General features: G+C 41.9%; 1 protein-coding gene across 4 annotated transcripts in view; it reads left to right on the forward strand.

Annotated features, from left to right (window-relative positions):
• kirrel1b (kirre like nephrin family adhesion molecule 1b) overlaps positions 1–16,490 on the forward strand; it is a 114,489-nt gene extending 97,999 nt beyond the window's left edge. Inside the window, exons 10-16 of one of the 4 annotated variants that reach the window (XM_054743047.2) lie at positions 1,089–1,189; positions 8,904–9,120; positions 11,362–11,469; positions 13,058–13,185; positions 13,461–13,511; positions 13,709–13,819; positions 15,739–16,490. In XM_054743047.2, coding sequence (XP_054599022.1) covers positions 1,089–1,189; positions 8,904–9,120; positions 11,362–11,469; positions 13,058–13,185; positions 13,461–13,511; positions 13,709–13,819; positions 15,739–16,365 — 1,343 coding nt within the window. In that variant the 3' untranslated portion in view covers positions 16,366–16,490. The remainder of the gene's footprint in view (positions 1–1,088; positions 1,190–8,903; positions 9,121–11,361; positions 11,470–13,057; positions 13,186–13,460; positions 13,512–13,708; positions 13,820–15,738) is intronic. The other 3 variants (XM_054743056.2, XM_054743064.2, XM_054743072.2) reach the window with 3 other exon arrangements.
• Positions 16,491–17,186: the final 696 nt, after the last annotated feature.

Raw genomic sequence — 17,186 nt, forward strand, 5'->3', positions numbered from 1 at the left:
AAAAATGATTATATTGGATTGGAATGTTCTCTCAGAACGGACGTAAAATGAAAATAAACTCTCCTTGAAGAGTGGTTGAGTTCAGCCTTGAAGATGGACCTTTATCATCTAGGGGGGTTCAGAGTAGAGCCGCTGCTCCTCCTCATCAAAAAGAGTCAGCTGATGTGGGCGGAGACCCTGGGGCAAATTCAGAACATACTTGAGGGTTTATATATCCTCTTTGTTTTTGTCACCTCGGATTTTATCAGGAGGAGCTGAAGAGGAAGGTCCAGAGTTCCTGTCTAGACCTGCTGTCACTAGAACCTAACCTTCAATATGTTTCTAGATGGAATATTATATTTCCAACCCAACACTTCCCTTCTTACAAGATCAGTAAGCTCTGATACATGGTGAGATTTGTGAGAATGACACTGAAGTTGGCTCCAGCAGCTAAATTTAAAGTAATCCCAGAGGAAATTCTTACATTATCAGCCATAACAAACACGCTGACTCAGCCTGTTTCAGAAAATTGTCATTTTGGCTCTCGGATGTGATCCTTCAGGATTTTTATAAGCCTTATTTCAAATAAAATTTAATAGGCTGAGTTTTATTTTGATGTGAAAAATAGTGCCAAAGGCTGCATTTTACACAAGAATGAATTAAATAAGATTTTAAAAAATCTAAAAAGTTTAATAATTATTATTACATTCCTATTGCCTCAAATAAGTGAAAATGGTCAAAGAAAACAGCTGCATTTTTCTTGGTGTGAGCAATGAGAATAACAATAGCAGAGGCAATAATAACACATTATTTATAATAAAAACTAATAAACTAAACTAGTATTCTAGTATGTGTGTGTGCATGGGTGAATGACTGTGGTGTAAAGTGCCTTGGGGGGTTGTAGAATCCTAGAAGATGCTATATCAAATACAGACCATTTACCATTCACTATTTGGTTTCATCACTGTTTTACATAACTTCTGGACGTACAACACTCAGGAGACAAAGTCAATCTTATTTCACCTCCTGACCTACGTCTAAACTTGCAGCTGCCGTATTTTGTGTTTGTTTTATTTATCTCTCTCTTCCTCATCCCATCTCTCTCTCAGGTCCTCCCATCATCTCCAGTGATCCAGTTCAGTACGCCGTCCGAGGAGAGAGAGGGGAGATCAAGTGTTACATCGCCAGCACCCCCCCACCTGATAAGATTGTAAGTTCATCCTCGGATGCTGTAATCCGCCGTAGAGTTGCCTGACCTTTTCAGATTGCATCTTCGTCACAAAGAGCCCTGATCAAAGCTCCTCGTCCATCTTGGGAAACACTTTCTCTCTTTAGCTCGCGTCAGCCAGGCTAAAAGACAGGCATTGTTCTCAGAGCGTGTCACGAATATGTGAGAACAAGCTGTTCCTCCTCTGTAGTAGAAGGAGTGACTCATAAAACAGCTGCCGTGGTGTTTGTTTGAAATCAGAGAGGAGACGTGCTGTGCACAAGACCCTGTGAGGCTCTGAACTGCAGCAGAGAAGATTTAAAGGAAATCCCAGATCACCGCCTCAGTTTAGATTGTTTAGCCTTCCAACCAAATCTAATTTACTGAATCGAGAAAATCTTTTTTTAAACAAAAACTTTAATATATCAATTTTTTTACAGATCTTTCCAGTGATTCGCCTCCTGTTTCTCCCATATTCTTGGCCATTAGCCTAAGAGACTGTGGAGAAAGTAACAACCTCTAAAGATGTAGCTGGTCACTTGAAACGCTTTCGATGCAGTAATGCTTCGGTAACTGCAGCAGCAGCATTAACGGGGGCTAAAGTCATTTAATTAATGGAAAAGTGTGTATTCTAGAGCTGCAGGATGCTCTAAAGAGCACCAGGTGGCAAATGGGAGCAATCATTACAGAAAAGGGACTTTAGCCAAGACTGTCCCAGCAGATGACAAGAAATCTTGTTTTAACTGAGGAATTTGGTCCTTTTTAGTAAACTTAACTGCTTTAAAAATGTTACGTTTGCAGAGTATGTCTGACTTTGGCTTTGAAAAGAATAATTACAACATAACATAAAATAATTACAGAATTCACTTCTCAACTCGTTTGCTTTGGTTTGTTCAAAATCCTTCATCTTTTCATTTACATGCAATAATTTCTCCAATGTGTAATTCCTGCAGAGTTTGGTGACTCCTAGGGCATTCATAAAACATTTGTATTAAATGTATAACCTTACTGATAAAAGTAAAAACATGTTTCTCTTCTAAACTGACGAAGAATGGGCTCAGTCACTCAGCTGCAGCAGCTGCTGAGTGACTGAGCCCATACCGGCCTGATTAATACTGCAGTATCGGTATCGGTAAAAGTTAATCGATACCAGGAACCGATGCCAATGCAGTTGCCTGAAAGCGGCTTCACTGTAACTTGTCATTTCTGTTCACCTAATATTTTAGTTTTGTGATCAATTCTATTCGTATATTTTATTTTTTTATTTACCTCACAGTCTTTTCCTGTTGAAAGCAGAGAAGAAAATAAAACCTGCATTCCAATTCATTGCAAATTTTTGGTGTGGTAGAAGTATGGATATCAGTAATTGGTATCGGCGAGTACTCAAATCCAAGTCGTATCGGTGCATCCCTACTTTCAGTCCTACAACCTGAGTGTACAGAGGGAGCCTCCAAAACTATGTTCCAGCACCAGTACGAAGAGCAGGTGCAGAAATGGTTTCAATTCATTTGTAATGAGGTTGCATTTCCTTTTTTCATTTAATGACAAGAATTGGCTTTTATTGTAAAACTGAATTGAATATGAACCCAATAACATACAAACAGTGACAGAAAGTGCTGCAGCTAAAAAAGAACAATGTGCTGCTTGACCTTTATTCTTTCATAAGGATAACGTTGACGTACAAAATGCTGCACCATGCACATCATGTGTCACACACAAGATACATTATTTGAAGTTTAATAATCGAATTGGCCATGCTACATGCTGCTTTTCCAAAAGAAGTCAGATTATTGTGCAGTCATCAGTAATCTTGTAAAACATTGTGTCCTTACGCTCTAATCATTCCTAATCATCTGTATTTTCCCCCAGAGAAGTGATTACAGCTATGGACGTGTTAACTGAGGGAAATCGTTTGACTTTACCTGAGGACAAAGTGTCCAAAATCAATTTCTATATGAGCTAAATGTCCCCATCCTAACATGTAAAGGGCTTAATGCAACAACCGTCACATTAACCTATGAGCACCACAGAGGTGAGGGAGTGAGTTCCGATCTTTTTAATTAGATACTAAAACTCTTTTATAGTACATTTTAAAACGTTTTACTATGTGAAAGAACTAAATTATTCTAAAATCGAGTTAAAACTCTGATCTTTTCTCAGTAAACTTAAAAATCAGAAACAGAATAAAATTTAAGTGTTCAAACTAAGGCACGGACTCTGTTGACCTGATCACCTGGAGCAGATCGTCCCACAGTTCTGAGGCTTTGACCGCGAACACTCCTTCACCTCTCATCTTAAGTCGTAACTCTGGAGCAAATAAAAAGTGCTTTGCCTGAGGACCTCTGACTCCCAGGGCACTTAAAGGTCAAAAAGGCAAGGCGAAAGGTCACAGAGAGCCTTGAAAGCCACAATGTGATCTTGAAGTCAATCCTAAAAGAAACCAGAAGCCATTAGAAAAGACAGCGGTTTCCTCTGGTTGCCCTTTTAAATGTTCAAGAGGTAAAATCTAGTTTTTACTTCGTTTTTGGTTTAGACCACAAAGAAAAAACTGTTTGCCACTGCAGCTTTGTTTAACTGACTCTGTATGATTAAATAAACAACAGAAAATTTTGTGCGTTAGTTGTCATGGATCCAGAAACACAGGAGTGGTCTTAACAGGAAAACAGTTTTAACATGAAACAAGGTTTAAGTTCATGGCATAAGGAACCTTTCTGCAGAACTGATCTCTCATTTCTATGTGTGCATCACAGGAACTGAAAGACACACAAAATGTACAATCCAAAATCACAAACATAAAGATGGGATCAATTAAAGAGGCTTGCAGAAGTTGAGTGCTTATCGGGAGGATGTGGGGTCATGAAATCAAGCAGGAAACACATGCCAGATACTGGAAAAGCTGTAGAGATCCATTGTGGGCAAGGAAAGAGTAATCCAGGAACAGAAACAGGATCGGGATCTCGGAAACAAAAGAGTGAGGGAGGAACGGGAGCTAATGTAGAGCGGTGCACAGGTGAGACCATCAGGCACGGCTCAGGTGAGCTGGAGGAGGCTGACTGAACAGAGGGCGTGTGGAAACAGTGTGTGTGGGCCTGAAGCTGCATTTACACCAGGTGTGGAATGGATGCAGACCAGAATCCTGACTGACATTCACACCGTCTGAGAGTGTGTGGAACATCTCCACAACGTTGCTCACGAGTTAGCAACTACATATGTAGAGTGGAGCTGGTCAACAAAGGCCACACTCGTTATACATCGCATCAATATCCCCATTGTTAACAATACCAGCAGCCTACTGGATTATTGCAACACGGGTTTTATTTTGAAAATACCGGATGCATCTCACTGCCACATGTCTCAATTCTTGTCTGGATCATGTAATTCCTACAATGTTATAACGATCAACAGAAAAAAAATAAACCATGAGGAAAGTTCCAGATCTGCTCCGCATCGCAGCCGATGTAAGTCCTCTGATTGGACGTGATGTTTTCCGGTATTCCTGGAAGCCACACGGATTCTGATCCTTTTCCGTTCCACACTCGGTGTAAAAGATGCTTCAGGGGGAAAAACAGAAGACGATGCTGGACTTTACAAAAGATGAAGAATAAACCTAACAGATACAAGGGAAACTAAACCACACATTCAAGCACTTTTCAGGATGAGAGCTGAGGTTTTCCAGCACCTGGTGATAATTTACTCAATCCAGAACAACGCATACACTCAGAATAATTAGTCCACGTCTGTCTCTAACATTGTTATGCCAGAATCAGAAAACACCACAAGCACTTTCAAGAACCTTTAAGAACCCTAATTAATGGAAAGAAAACACAATAAAGCAAAGCTTTTATTACCAGCTTTCCAAAACTAAAAGTCTTAACTTTTAAATGAAACTATAATAATAGTTTTGGCTCTTTTACTTCAACACGCCTCCTATTTCATTCCTAACCTGTTGGTTTAAAGAAATTCTTTTGAGCTGAATCTGTAAAGATTTATGATTGTAGAGGAAAACAGCGATGCCTTCCACGCACAAAGACTTGCCTAAAAGCTGTAATTTCATTTCCTGTTGGATCCTCCCGTAGCTGAAGTGATATGAGCAGCTTCTCTTTCATTCTTGCCTCTGAAGTCTGCAGGAGCAAAATTAGATAAAGCTGCAATTTATTCTAAACTGAACCTTATATAAGTCTCGACAGCAGTGGTATGAAAAGGGCTTTGAAAATACAAGATTGTTCTGAAATAATAAAGAAGAGGAAAACAAATGAATCCATTGTTTTTGTTTGAAGGATTAAACATGGGAGAAAAGACTGTGGGGCACAATAGATTAGAACAAGTGGGAGAGAGACAGAGGGAGAGTAAAATTTTGTACCTTTCAGTGTCAATTATCCAATAGTGTGTCACCAACATGACAGAAATCAGAGCTTTTAGAGCGATTCAGGCCCCTGCTGCACTGCCAGCGAGCCCAGAGCGTATAATACGATACGACATTATAGTCTAGGCTTAATGCAGAAACATGGAGACTCGTAAAATATGGAGTGTGTGTGTGTGTGTGTGTGTGTGTGTGTGTGTGTGTGTGTGTGTGTGTGTGTGTGTGTGTGTGTGTGTGTGTGTGTGTGTGTGTGTGTGTCCAATGAGGCAATGACTCAGAAACAGAAATACAGACAGCTTTGCTACATGATTATTACTGGAAAGACCTGGAGGAGGAGACAGTAGAAAGAGACAAAAGAAGACTGTCAGAGGGAAATATGATAACACAAATATTGGACGTACTGTAGATCTATGAGACATCTATGAGTTTTTGCTCACATTCACTTTTTATGTTTATTTTCTTTAGCACCAGTTAAAAGATGCGCCCGTCCAAACGGCGCCTGCATGCATATTTGATGTTTGCTTCACATTTAATACCCAGAAAACTCCACCGTGGCAGATTTTAGGAGGTGAAACCTGCTCAAGATTTTAAAGCTGCTAAAGCAAATCCATAGAACGAGATAGGTTTTGAAAACAAACACAATCATGGAACACTCACCGCTCCCCTCGTCGGCTATATTCCCAGAGATGCTTCTGCCAGAATCAGAAAACCACCAGTCACCATTTTCTAGATCCAAACTTCTTTCTTTAATGACTTCGAAAGGTGATTTTCTTTTTGGGACTCTGGTAGTCCTAAAGCTAAAGTGGTAGCAGACAGCTGTTTCTCCTTCTCTGATGTCATTCAGTAGAGGCCGACCGATATATTTAATTTTTTATATCAGCCATCAGCCGAAATATTTTTAACTCATTTACTGCCAGCCGTTTCCTGATCAGAAAAGCCCTTCGCTGCCAACGATTTTCAGCGTTTTCACTGTATTTTTAAGAGTCACAGAACGTTGAGCGCTAGGATGATGTCAGCTGTCATGTTTATGGGAAGATGTTTTGCCCAAGACGTGAAAGAATCACACTACAGAGACGGGGTAAGTAAAAATCATATAATAATTTTTATTAAGAATGGTGAGTAAACTAAGGGTGCTGCTCCAAACGGGAACAGGATGAACCGGAATCTAAAACGAGAAGTAGACAGATATAAAATAAACCCGGAACCAGAGAACCAAGAATACGATTTGTTTTGGGGGTTATTCTTACGGTTGATGCCCAGGACTGGTGAGGATGGACTGGGTCTTTGGGACCAGGTGGGAACGGACGAATGGCAGGCGTTCAGATCCAGGACAAGACTGGGAGGCTGGCAGTGAGGCAGGCTGAGAGGCAGGCAGGATGAGGGGCGGACGGTGGAGAGCGGAGGCCAGGGGATCTTGAGCGACGTGACGTTGGTAGGCAACTCCAGGCAACAGTAGGTTCGTTCTGAGGACAAAACGAAAAGGAACTTGCAGGACTTGACAACAGACAGATCAAGACTAAGACTGGAAAAGGCGGGCAAAAGATTAAAGCTGGAGCAGGCAGACTAAGACTACAGCTGGCTAGCAGTTACCCAAGGTGAGAGTATCAACCGGCACTGGAGTTGTGTCACACCGCTCCTTAAATACCCCTGGCCCTCTGATCAGGGAGCTCAGGCACAGCTGGCTCTCCGACACGCCCACCTGTGAACACAAACCTGGGACAACTGCAGCACATTGATTGCTACTGGGAATGATCAGGGCAGACCGTGACATCAACGCCAAAACTAAGAGTCAACTCGCCTCTTACATCAGGAAGAATCCTTGCGTTTCGAGCGTTATCCGTTCGTTCATAGTCCGTTGTTGAATTGTGATTGGCAGAAGCTTTTCCAGTTTGCGCCTCACTTTTTTACAGCAGTGGCCCAAAACGATCTCCTAACACATGGATTTTCTGCTTCCTGATCACGTGGCGTGTGATGTACGCGGATGAAGATCGGATGATTGTTCTCACAGTGCGGGGGCTCGTTTCGATGCCCACACAGTAAAAACATGCAAATGACGACTTTAGTTGTCATTGACAGTGAATGAGTTAAAAACCAATAAAAAATAAACAATAGACCAGGTACCTGTGTGACCAACTGCCACCACTACTAGACTGAAGAAAGAACCTGAAGGACCCCAACACACCATTTTTTAAATGTTTTCAATTTGTTTTACATGTGAAGTTCGAAAAAGTTGAGATTTTTTAACCTTTTTAATTTATATTGCATACAGTGATTGTTCAGTTATCGTTCACAATCAATGTGCAGCTAAAATGTGTGTTTGTGTGTGTGTGTGTGTGTGTGTGTGTGCGCGCGTGTGTTTGTGTGTGTGTGTGTGTGTGTGTGTGTGTGTGTGTGTGTGTGTGTGTGTGTGTGTGTGTGTGTGTGTGTGTGCGCGTGTGTTTGTGTGTGTGTGTGTGTGTGTGTGTGTGTGTGTGTGTGTGTGTGTGTGTGTGTGTGTGTGTGTGTGTGTGTGTGTGTGTGTGTGTGTGTGTGTGTGTGTGTATACACGTTTTAGTCGGTTTCAGATTTCGGCCATCAGCAACAATTTTTTTTGAATCAGTATCGGCACTGGCCTTAACTAACAGACCATATCGGTCGGCCTCCCTTTTCCGAGCGTAGAACCTGTCACACCAGTGGTGTTCTGTTGCTAAATACACGAGTGTGAGACTGTGTAATGCGTGAACGACCCAGAGAAGTGCGGCGATTCAGCAAGACAGGTCCAATCGTTCCGATCCAAAACTTGTTATTGGCAGAGGTTTCTTTTTTTATCTCCACAATCTATTTATAGCTAAATGATGTTAGAACGTTGTTAAGAGGCATAAAAATGTTTTAAGCTCATTTGTTTTCCAAATTGCAGCTTTAACATTCGAGCACTTCAGTTATACTGATTTATTCAGCTCTTCTCCAGGTACAAAACTAAATAGGTTTTAAAAACGTTTTAATTAGACACGGATTTCACATAGAGTGTAATTAGTTTCTTAGTGTTTCTTAACCTTTGGACCAGCAGCCCATCTGTTTGCAGAATGTTTACTCCTGACCGCTGGTGTCTGAATGAGTATTTTTTCTGGTTAACACTCCTAAGATAAGATAAAGTGAAATTAGCATTATTGATCCCTGAGGTTAAATCGGAGAACTGCAGCAGATAAAAATCAAACAAATTGAAGAAATTGGACGTTTAGCTTATTTCTAATTGCTACAGATCTCCCATCTGCCTAAAAGAGCTGTTTCTTTAATTTATTTATTTATTGAAAGCAGATTTAGAAACTTGTCTCTGTGCACGTTTTTTAATTTGAAGTTTGTCTGCTTTTCTGTTTGCAGGTTTGGGCGTGGAAGGAGAACGTGTGGGAGAAGGAGAAAGGTACTCTAATGGAGAGGTACACTGTGGAGCAGAGTAAACCTCCGTTCCAGGGTGGGGCGGTCCTCTCCACCCTCACCATCAACAACGTCATGGAGTCAGACTTCCACTCCCCGTACAACTGCACCGCCTGGAACTCCTTTGGGCCGGGAACCATGATCATCACTCTGGAGGAGACAGGTTTGTGAGAATGTTCCCTCCACCTGGTGTCCTGAGATCACTAGTAAAACATGTTTAGTTTATTTTCATATGAAGACATGAGACATATTATACGTTTTATAAATGAGCACTTGTGACACTACACACCCTAAATGGGTCAGCTGAATACAATACACCTCATTTCTTGGCAGAGTTTGTCCAAATAAGACACACCGTACATTAAATGTTTACCTCCAGCTTGTCCCAGCACAGTGACTTACTGACCTATAACACATTTGTCTCAGCAGTGCATCAGTATTTTACATGTTTGTGGGAAATATTGGAAAAATAAAGAAAGCTTCAGGAAAGAGAGCAGGCAAAGAGTGTTTGCAAATGAAGGATGCCTCCAGTTTCAAAGGTTTCTGCAAGTGTGCAAAAGTGCCAGAAATACTGTAAAATAAATGTTTCTGCAAGTAGCAAATTGCTTGTTGCTACATTAGTGACAGCTTTTAAAAGTTTAAGTATTCAACAACATGAGTAATATATTATTCCATTGTTTTCTGTCAGTATTGGAATATATACAGTTCTGTTACATGATAATGTAATTTTAGTCCTGGTCTCTTACATTGGTCTAGTTAAAACACTTCTGTGTTCTAAGTCTGAGTAAAAACTAAATAATTAATTTAAATAATATATTAAATGTACCTGCCATGAAGCTGAGTTTGTAACCATCCATTCGCCCGTTTTCCTCCACTTATCCGGGGTGGGGTCACGGGGGCAGCAGCCTAAGCAGGGAGGTCCAGACTTTCCTCTCCCCTGCCATCTAGGACAGCTCCTACAAGGAAAACCCAAGGCATTCCCTAGGCAGCTGAGAGACATAGTCCCTCCAGTGTGTCCTGGGTCTTCCTTTAGGACTCCTCCCAGTAGGACGTGTCTGGAAAACCTCACCATCCTGACCAGATGCCCGAGCCACCTCAACTGGCTCCTCTCGATGTGGAGGAGCAGCGGGTCTACTCTGAGCCCCTCCCAGATGACAGAAACTTCTTGCCCTATCTCTAAGGGAGAGCCCAGTCACCCTGCAGAGAAAACTAATTTTGGCCGCTTGTATCTGCGATCTTGTTCTTTCAGTCACTACCCAAAGCTCGTGACCATGGGTGAGGGTAGGAACGTAAATCAACCGGTGAATCCAGAGCTTTACCTTTACCATTAAACTAATAATAAAGCAAGTCAAAAAAGTCTAATAACCATAGAAGCTTTATTTGATCTGGGGTTTTCTAAAGCTTCTTTAAAGGTTGAATAAGTAATATTTTTACAATGAAGTCTAATGTCTCAACCATATTGGAAGGAAGGTTGCATTAAAGCTGATTTCCTTTTCAGCCGGGTGGGGGGTTGTCAGCATTTCTCCTTTAAAAAAGGCAGAAGAGGGATGGCGTCTTTGTTTATTATCTTTCCCATCTTCATACTTCCTGGTTCCAGAGCCAATCATAATTGAGCCCATGGGGTTGCCAAGTCTGCACCAGCATTGTAACACCGGCCTGCAAAAATCCCCAGCTTTGTTGATAAAACTGAAGCCAGTAACAGGCAGGCAGGCACCACGGCATTTTTTTGTGTTACGCTAATATCTGGTAAAGAAGGGTAGAGGCTAACGTTGAGCTAACAATGCTAACAGTGAATAAGAAATAATGTATCAGGCCTTAGAAAGCTACGTTTGCCGTTACCAACAACTCAATATAACAGTGAAACATATTTATCTACTTATCTTACTGTGTATGACTCATCTTTGCTTGTTATCTAGAACCTTCCAGTGCTGATCCATAACTGATAACAGCGTGAGGTGTTTGTCTTGAATCATGGATTGCAGTACCCTAATTTGACCACAGGATGTCACTGTTACTCCATGTACAGTACCTTCAAGTAGGATGAAAAAACTGGCCTTGGCTGGACTTTTTTGTCCAATCTGAATGTTTTTTAGATTAAATTGGTAAAAAATGCTCTCTCTGTGTTCCATCAGACTCACCTCACATTTATTTTGACAGCTTCCACGTTTCTTAGAAATTAGAAAGTCTCCTACAGCATCTTTGAAAGAGAAACATTGAATTGTTCTCACGTTCGTTGGATGTGTCCCCTCATTGAACGTCTTATCAGCATAACCAGCCTTCCGAGAGTCAGCTTTAAGAAGACGGATTTAGACGTAAACGGAGCTGTAGCCTTGTATGTTTGTGTAGCAGCAAAGCAGCAGCTGTCCCTCAACCCCGACCCTTCCTCTGCTTGTGTTTGTTTCAGATATTGTTCCAGTGGGAATTATAGCCGGCGGTACAGTGGGCTCCTCCATTCTGCTGCTCATGCTTCTGCTGGCTCTCGCCTTCTTCCTCTACCACCAACGCAAAGGCAGTGAGTGAACAAAGTGTTTTATTTGATGTGTTTGTGTAAGGCCATGCACACACTTACTCGGCCTGTCACTCAGCTTTTCTTCCATGCACCATCCTTCCTCTGTCCTTTTCATGAGGAAAGTGACATATGCCAGCTGCGTAGCATTTTATTCAAATGAGATTAATGAATATTCATCAAATGTGGCAAAGTGCCTCAAATCGCCCACTTTATGTCATTATTTTCCTTCTGCTGACATAGACCTTTTTGATATGTTATTGCATTTAAACGCCACTTGGACACAGGATTACGTAGCTACATAAATAAGAGATCTTAAAACTAAAGCATTTAAAGGTGAATAGCATTTAAACCGTGAATTCTTATACGTGTTATTTCCACTGCCGCAGGCAATCCAATTAGTATTTCTCAACACAAACCACGCTTCCACACAAACCGGAGATCTGACACCATGTGGTGTCTTTAAGATGTTTAATTTTGTGCTGCTTCGCTGCAAATAAAGCAAAAGGAGACACGTTGAAGGTGACTGGCAGAGTCCCCAGAGGGGATTTTCTCAGGGATAAGAGTACATTCTCTGGTTCAGAGCTGATAAACACTGCTACAGAAGAGATATTGTTTCCAAATAGAAACTCAAACAAACGCTGTTGTCTCCCCAGATAAACAGTCTCTTGTTTGTTGTCGACGATGAAGCTCGAGACTTCACAGACGGAAATCTTTTCTTTTAGGGTTCCCGGCGGTGGAAGAGGTTGTTCATGCTGACAAAATGTTGGCGGCTCAGTAGTGAAGATGTAAAAGGTTGAGCGTTTTCAGATAACAAGAGAATAATAACTTTTTACGTCAAAGGAAAAGTTCTGTAATAACAGAGCATAAAATTTAGACAAAAGTATTTCATTTTTCTATGTTTTTGTTAGAAATGCCCAAATAACTTCCATATAATCACAGCAAAATAAAACACCTGCTATCCAGTTGTGGTGGCTGGTTTTCTTGCATTTTCCTCCACTACCATCTCATTTTTAGGTTTGGTATGTAGGAAACTGCTGACATGTAGGGTTCAAAAGGTCAAAACCTCAGGAAAAACACCTTTTCACCATTTTCTGAAACTATTCTTCTGTGATACGTTTTTTAGACCCAAAATTAAAAGCAAAGTCTTTCTCTTTGGGAACCAAATAATGCCATTAGTCAAATAAAATGGCTAATGGGAGGATATGCAGCTATGACGTCTAAAACTGGTTCAGCGGGGAGAAGTCTAATGATAATTATGAAAAATGTTTTCTTTTTGTTCCAAAGTGCTGCAAAAATGTGCTTCTGAGACTGTAAACATATAGGCAATGGATGCACCAATCACATTAAAGCTGTCTGGTTGTCTCCGGGCAAACTCAGATAAAGTTAATTCAGTCTTTGGTAACATAACTAAAAGAAGATTGAGAATTAAATTTTCCACGGAGTGAATGACATGTTTCTACTTCATAAAGCTCCTCATAGACCAAATCATATAATGATCATAATCAACAAGGAAGGGTTAACGTTGCTGCTGTTCAAGTATAACTGATCGCTGATGATTTGCTTCAACTTACTCATCTTCTGTGCCTCTCAGGTCGTCGTGGTGTCACCCTCGGTAAACCAGACATCAAGGTAGAAACAGTCAACAAAGATACTCACAGCCTGGAGGAGGAGGCAGCCAATGTCTCCACAGCAACCAGGATGGTCAAGGCCATGTACTCCGTAAGTAGACTCCCATCTGAGTCACCCAGGGCTGCAGAGAGGAGGCATATGGGTCAATGGCCTTAAATGTGCAAATGCACGGACAATAAGAAAGACGTGGCAACACACACATACACACACACACACACACACACACACAGATGTGCAACAAAAAAAGAGACGCAGAGCCCAGTTTTAAACACGAGCAACACACACTTTGTTGCAGCTTCCACAGAGGAATAAAACGCGAACATGCACACATATACACACTCACTTTAACATTTTGCTCCTTCTAGAAAATCCCTGGAAATCCTGAAGAATCTAAACGACGGCGCCTCTTTGACAAGGTTTTAAACTTTGACCCAGAACAGTTTTTTTTTCTCTCTCTCTCTTTTATCCCAACAACTCACCATTTCTCGTCTTCCGCTCTCTTGGGATGAAAAAGCTGAAACTCTGTTTTCCTCTTCCCTCCCTCTCTTCCTCCTCCTTTCCTTTCTTCACCCTCCCTCTTTCCGTGTGTGTGTTTTGTTGTTTGATGGTTTAGTTTTTGCCCTCTGTTTCCCTCTCTCCCTCCACTCAGCCGTTCAAAGACGACATGGACCTGAAGCAGGAGATCAGAAGCGAGAGCGACACGCGGGAGGAGTACGAGCTGAAGGTGAGATGAGTCAGCAGAGCTACTTTCACGTGCTGACACAGAGGATTCAAGGAGAACAATTATCTACAGCATCTTTGACATCACACCCTGCATGTTGCATGAGCTTTGTGGTCGTGTTCATCTCCCGGTTCCTGTTAAGTCGTCTTGTTTTTCTTCCAGCGCAGCAGTTTCCCAACAGTAAAAGCTTCTCTTTTCTAACTTCTATTCATTGTGAGTGTCAGTCTGTTTCAACCTGAGCTGAGAGGAGAATGTTCTCCTCGTTTGTATCATAAGGTCACTGATGGAGATGTTTCTCTCATAGGTCACGACCTTTTACATAAAGGCAGTGTTCCTGCAGCCGAGCGCAGTCCTGTTGAATTTCTCACAATCTTCTGAACTAATTCAAATAAAAGAAGAATTCAATTTTCACAAGCATACTTATATTTATTCTCAGAAGGAGGAAGAACCAAGGTGACTCCAGGCTGTCGGTTTCAACGTCGAGGTTTTCTTCTCTCTTTAGAATCACAAAAACAGTTTAAATACAAGACGCTGTGTTGGAAATTAACTAATAATAATAATAATAATAATAGATAACTTGTGAAAAATAATGTAATAATGGTGAAAATAAACTCAAACATAGAATAAAAAATGTTACTTTAAAAGTATTTATAGGTAAATGTTAATGTAATTTAAAAATGTGTTTTGTGAAGTCATTATATAACCATTTAACGATAAAACAAACCTAATATTTGTCCATGCTGCCGGTAGATCCTCCACCAGGGGGCAGCAGACACGTTTAGGAGTGGGCGTGACAGTTTTTAATGAACGTACTAGTCCTGCTGCTACATCTGGAAGCTTTAAGAAATTCTATAATAAAAATTTATGACAAAAATCTACAAGGGCAAATAGAATAATAACCACATTATTTAAAAATTGAAAAATGAATTTTGAATGGAAATCCATTTAAAATAAATGTATTTCATTCTTTTTCATCTTCCTGGATTTTTCCAAAGTCACCATTTCTGGATGAAATAATGTCTTGATGAAATATTTGAATAAATAGTGATGAAGGGAGGTCAGACATTTACCAATCCACTGTGTCCTGTTTGGAACCACAGGCAGATTGGAGCCAATCCAGACTCCTCCAGATTATTACATCACCAGATTCTTACTGCACATTTTTTAAAATATTTAAAACATTGATTTAAAAGTGACCATCACCAAACTCCAGTGTGAACAGACTACATCCTTGAAATAGTCAACATGTGGAGAAAAGGATGTGACATCACGCTCCACACTAAATAAAAATGGATGCTATGTGGTAGCGTGGATGCTACGTGCTAGCGTGTGCGTATCAGTTTTGAGTTGGGCACCGCCCTAGCGAGAACAGATTATTACAAGGAGGAGGTTGAATTTTTTTCCTTACAGAGGCAGGAAATGCATTCAGCACTCCGAAGTTGCTCTGCAGTAACATCCTGTGCACGTAAATTCATGTCATCACATTTTTACATAAAGCATGAACCACTAGGCCAGGGGTATTCAGCTCCGGTCCTGGAGGTCCAGTATCCACCACGTTTTAGTGGTTTCTCTGATTCAACACACTTGTGCAGCACCTCATCAGGCTCTGCAGAAGCCTGTCAATCACCTGCTGATTGAAACCGTGTGTGTTGAAGCAGAGTTCAACTAAAACGTGCTGGATCCCGGACCTCCAGGTCCGGAGCTGAATACTTCTGCACCAGGATTAAGTGTTAACATATAAAACATTTTGTTGAATTTGATTATAGTTTGCTTGTATTTTAATACATTTAGCATGTTTGTTTTGATGTGTTTGGCACATAAATGATGCACTACAGCAGACAGTCTATGTTTTAATAACTAGCATCACGCCCTACTTTTTATTAACTCAAACCTGAAGCTAATCATTAACTTTCCAATCACAGGATCCAACCAACGGCTACTACAACGTCCGAGCCACCACCCATGAGGAGGCGCGCCCCCAGACCCGCGTTGTCCACTACCAGGGAGAGTTTCGCTCTCAGAATCCGAACAGCGGACCGTCTGGCGCCACTTCCAGTGGACCATCGCCTTCCACCAGTGGTGCAGTCCCACCCAGTGGAGTGCCAGGCTCTAGGGCGGGCTGCTACGATCCCCGCCCACCCTCCAGGATGTCCCACGCCACCTACGCTCATTTCAACACCTTCTCCAGGGCAGCACAGAGCCAGCAGGCACCTCCTAATCCAGCTCTTCCATCCCCAGGAGATTATCCCGGAGGAGACTGTGGCCTGCTGGATAGCACAACACAACTCCCATATGAGAACTATGGATACCCCTCCCAGTACGCCAGCTACAGGATGGGCTTCGCTCCCCCTATAGAGGAAGGGCCAGCCTATGAGATGTATCCAACAGGACAGGGTCCTGGCCCGGGTCCTGGACCCGGCCCCGGACCAGGACAGCAGAGTCCTGAAGTAGGGCTGGGAAAATACGGAACCTCCACTCGTTTCTCGTACTCGTCCCCACCTTCTGACTATTCCCAGAGACACACACAACGAATGCAGACTCATGTGTGAGAAACACAAGCTCACAGCGTCGGACCTGCTGTTGGATCATCAGTGACGTCACACACACTCATCCTGTACAGATCACAACATCAAACAACACCCCCCACCCCCCACCCCACTCCAAAATCCATTTTTCTTATTCCATCACTGCACAGAAACACGTTTGCTTTCTGGATCGGTGACGTGTCCACACCAAGCTCTCTGAAGCGCTGCATACATAAAGAGTGAAAAGCAATACATACAAATCAGCCTTCACACACCGGCTTCTACTCTGGCATTGATCCCAAAAGCGAGAGCCACAATAAGGGCAGAAAAGAGCTATCCGAAATCACGAAGAGGAGAATCTGGTTGCACCCTCATCTTTCTTTTCCATTATTTTGTCTCCAGGCTCATTTCTGTAAATAATATAGAAAATTGGGTAATTTTTTGACTATATTTCTTGTACAAAGATCTATACTGAAAAGCAGTTCAGCAGCAAACCTCTGGAAGACGTACTTTTTCCTGACTTGTTGCTAAATGCATCCGCAGACATGCAAACAGCAAAGGGGCAGCTTGAACTACAAACACGACTGGCACTTTCTGACCCCCCCACCCCCCCACCCCCCACCACCACCACCACCACCACCACCCCACCCCACCCCATCCTCACCGACAGTACACAATCTACCTTGATTAGAGAGGAACAAGCTCCTGGAGGTAGTGCAGCAAGAGACCAGAGTGCCAGTCCTTATGTGCCAACACAAATAAATCTGTTTTTTCAAGCGTGGCCCATGAGGCGCTCTGGATGATGAGATTTTCGACTTGATTAATTTAAAACGAGATTAAAAGGA

The sequence above is a fragment of the Nothobranchius furzeri genome, chromosome 11 (genome assembly GCF_043380555.1).
Source record: "Nothobranchius furzeri strain GRZ-AD chromosome 11, NfurGRZ-RIMD1, whole genome shotgun sequence".
NCBI classification, from domain to species: Eukaryota; Metazoa; Chordata; class Actinopteri; order Cyprinodontiformes; family Nothobranchiidae; genus Nothobranchius; species Nothobranchius furzeri.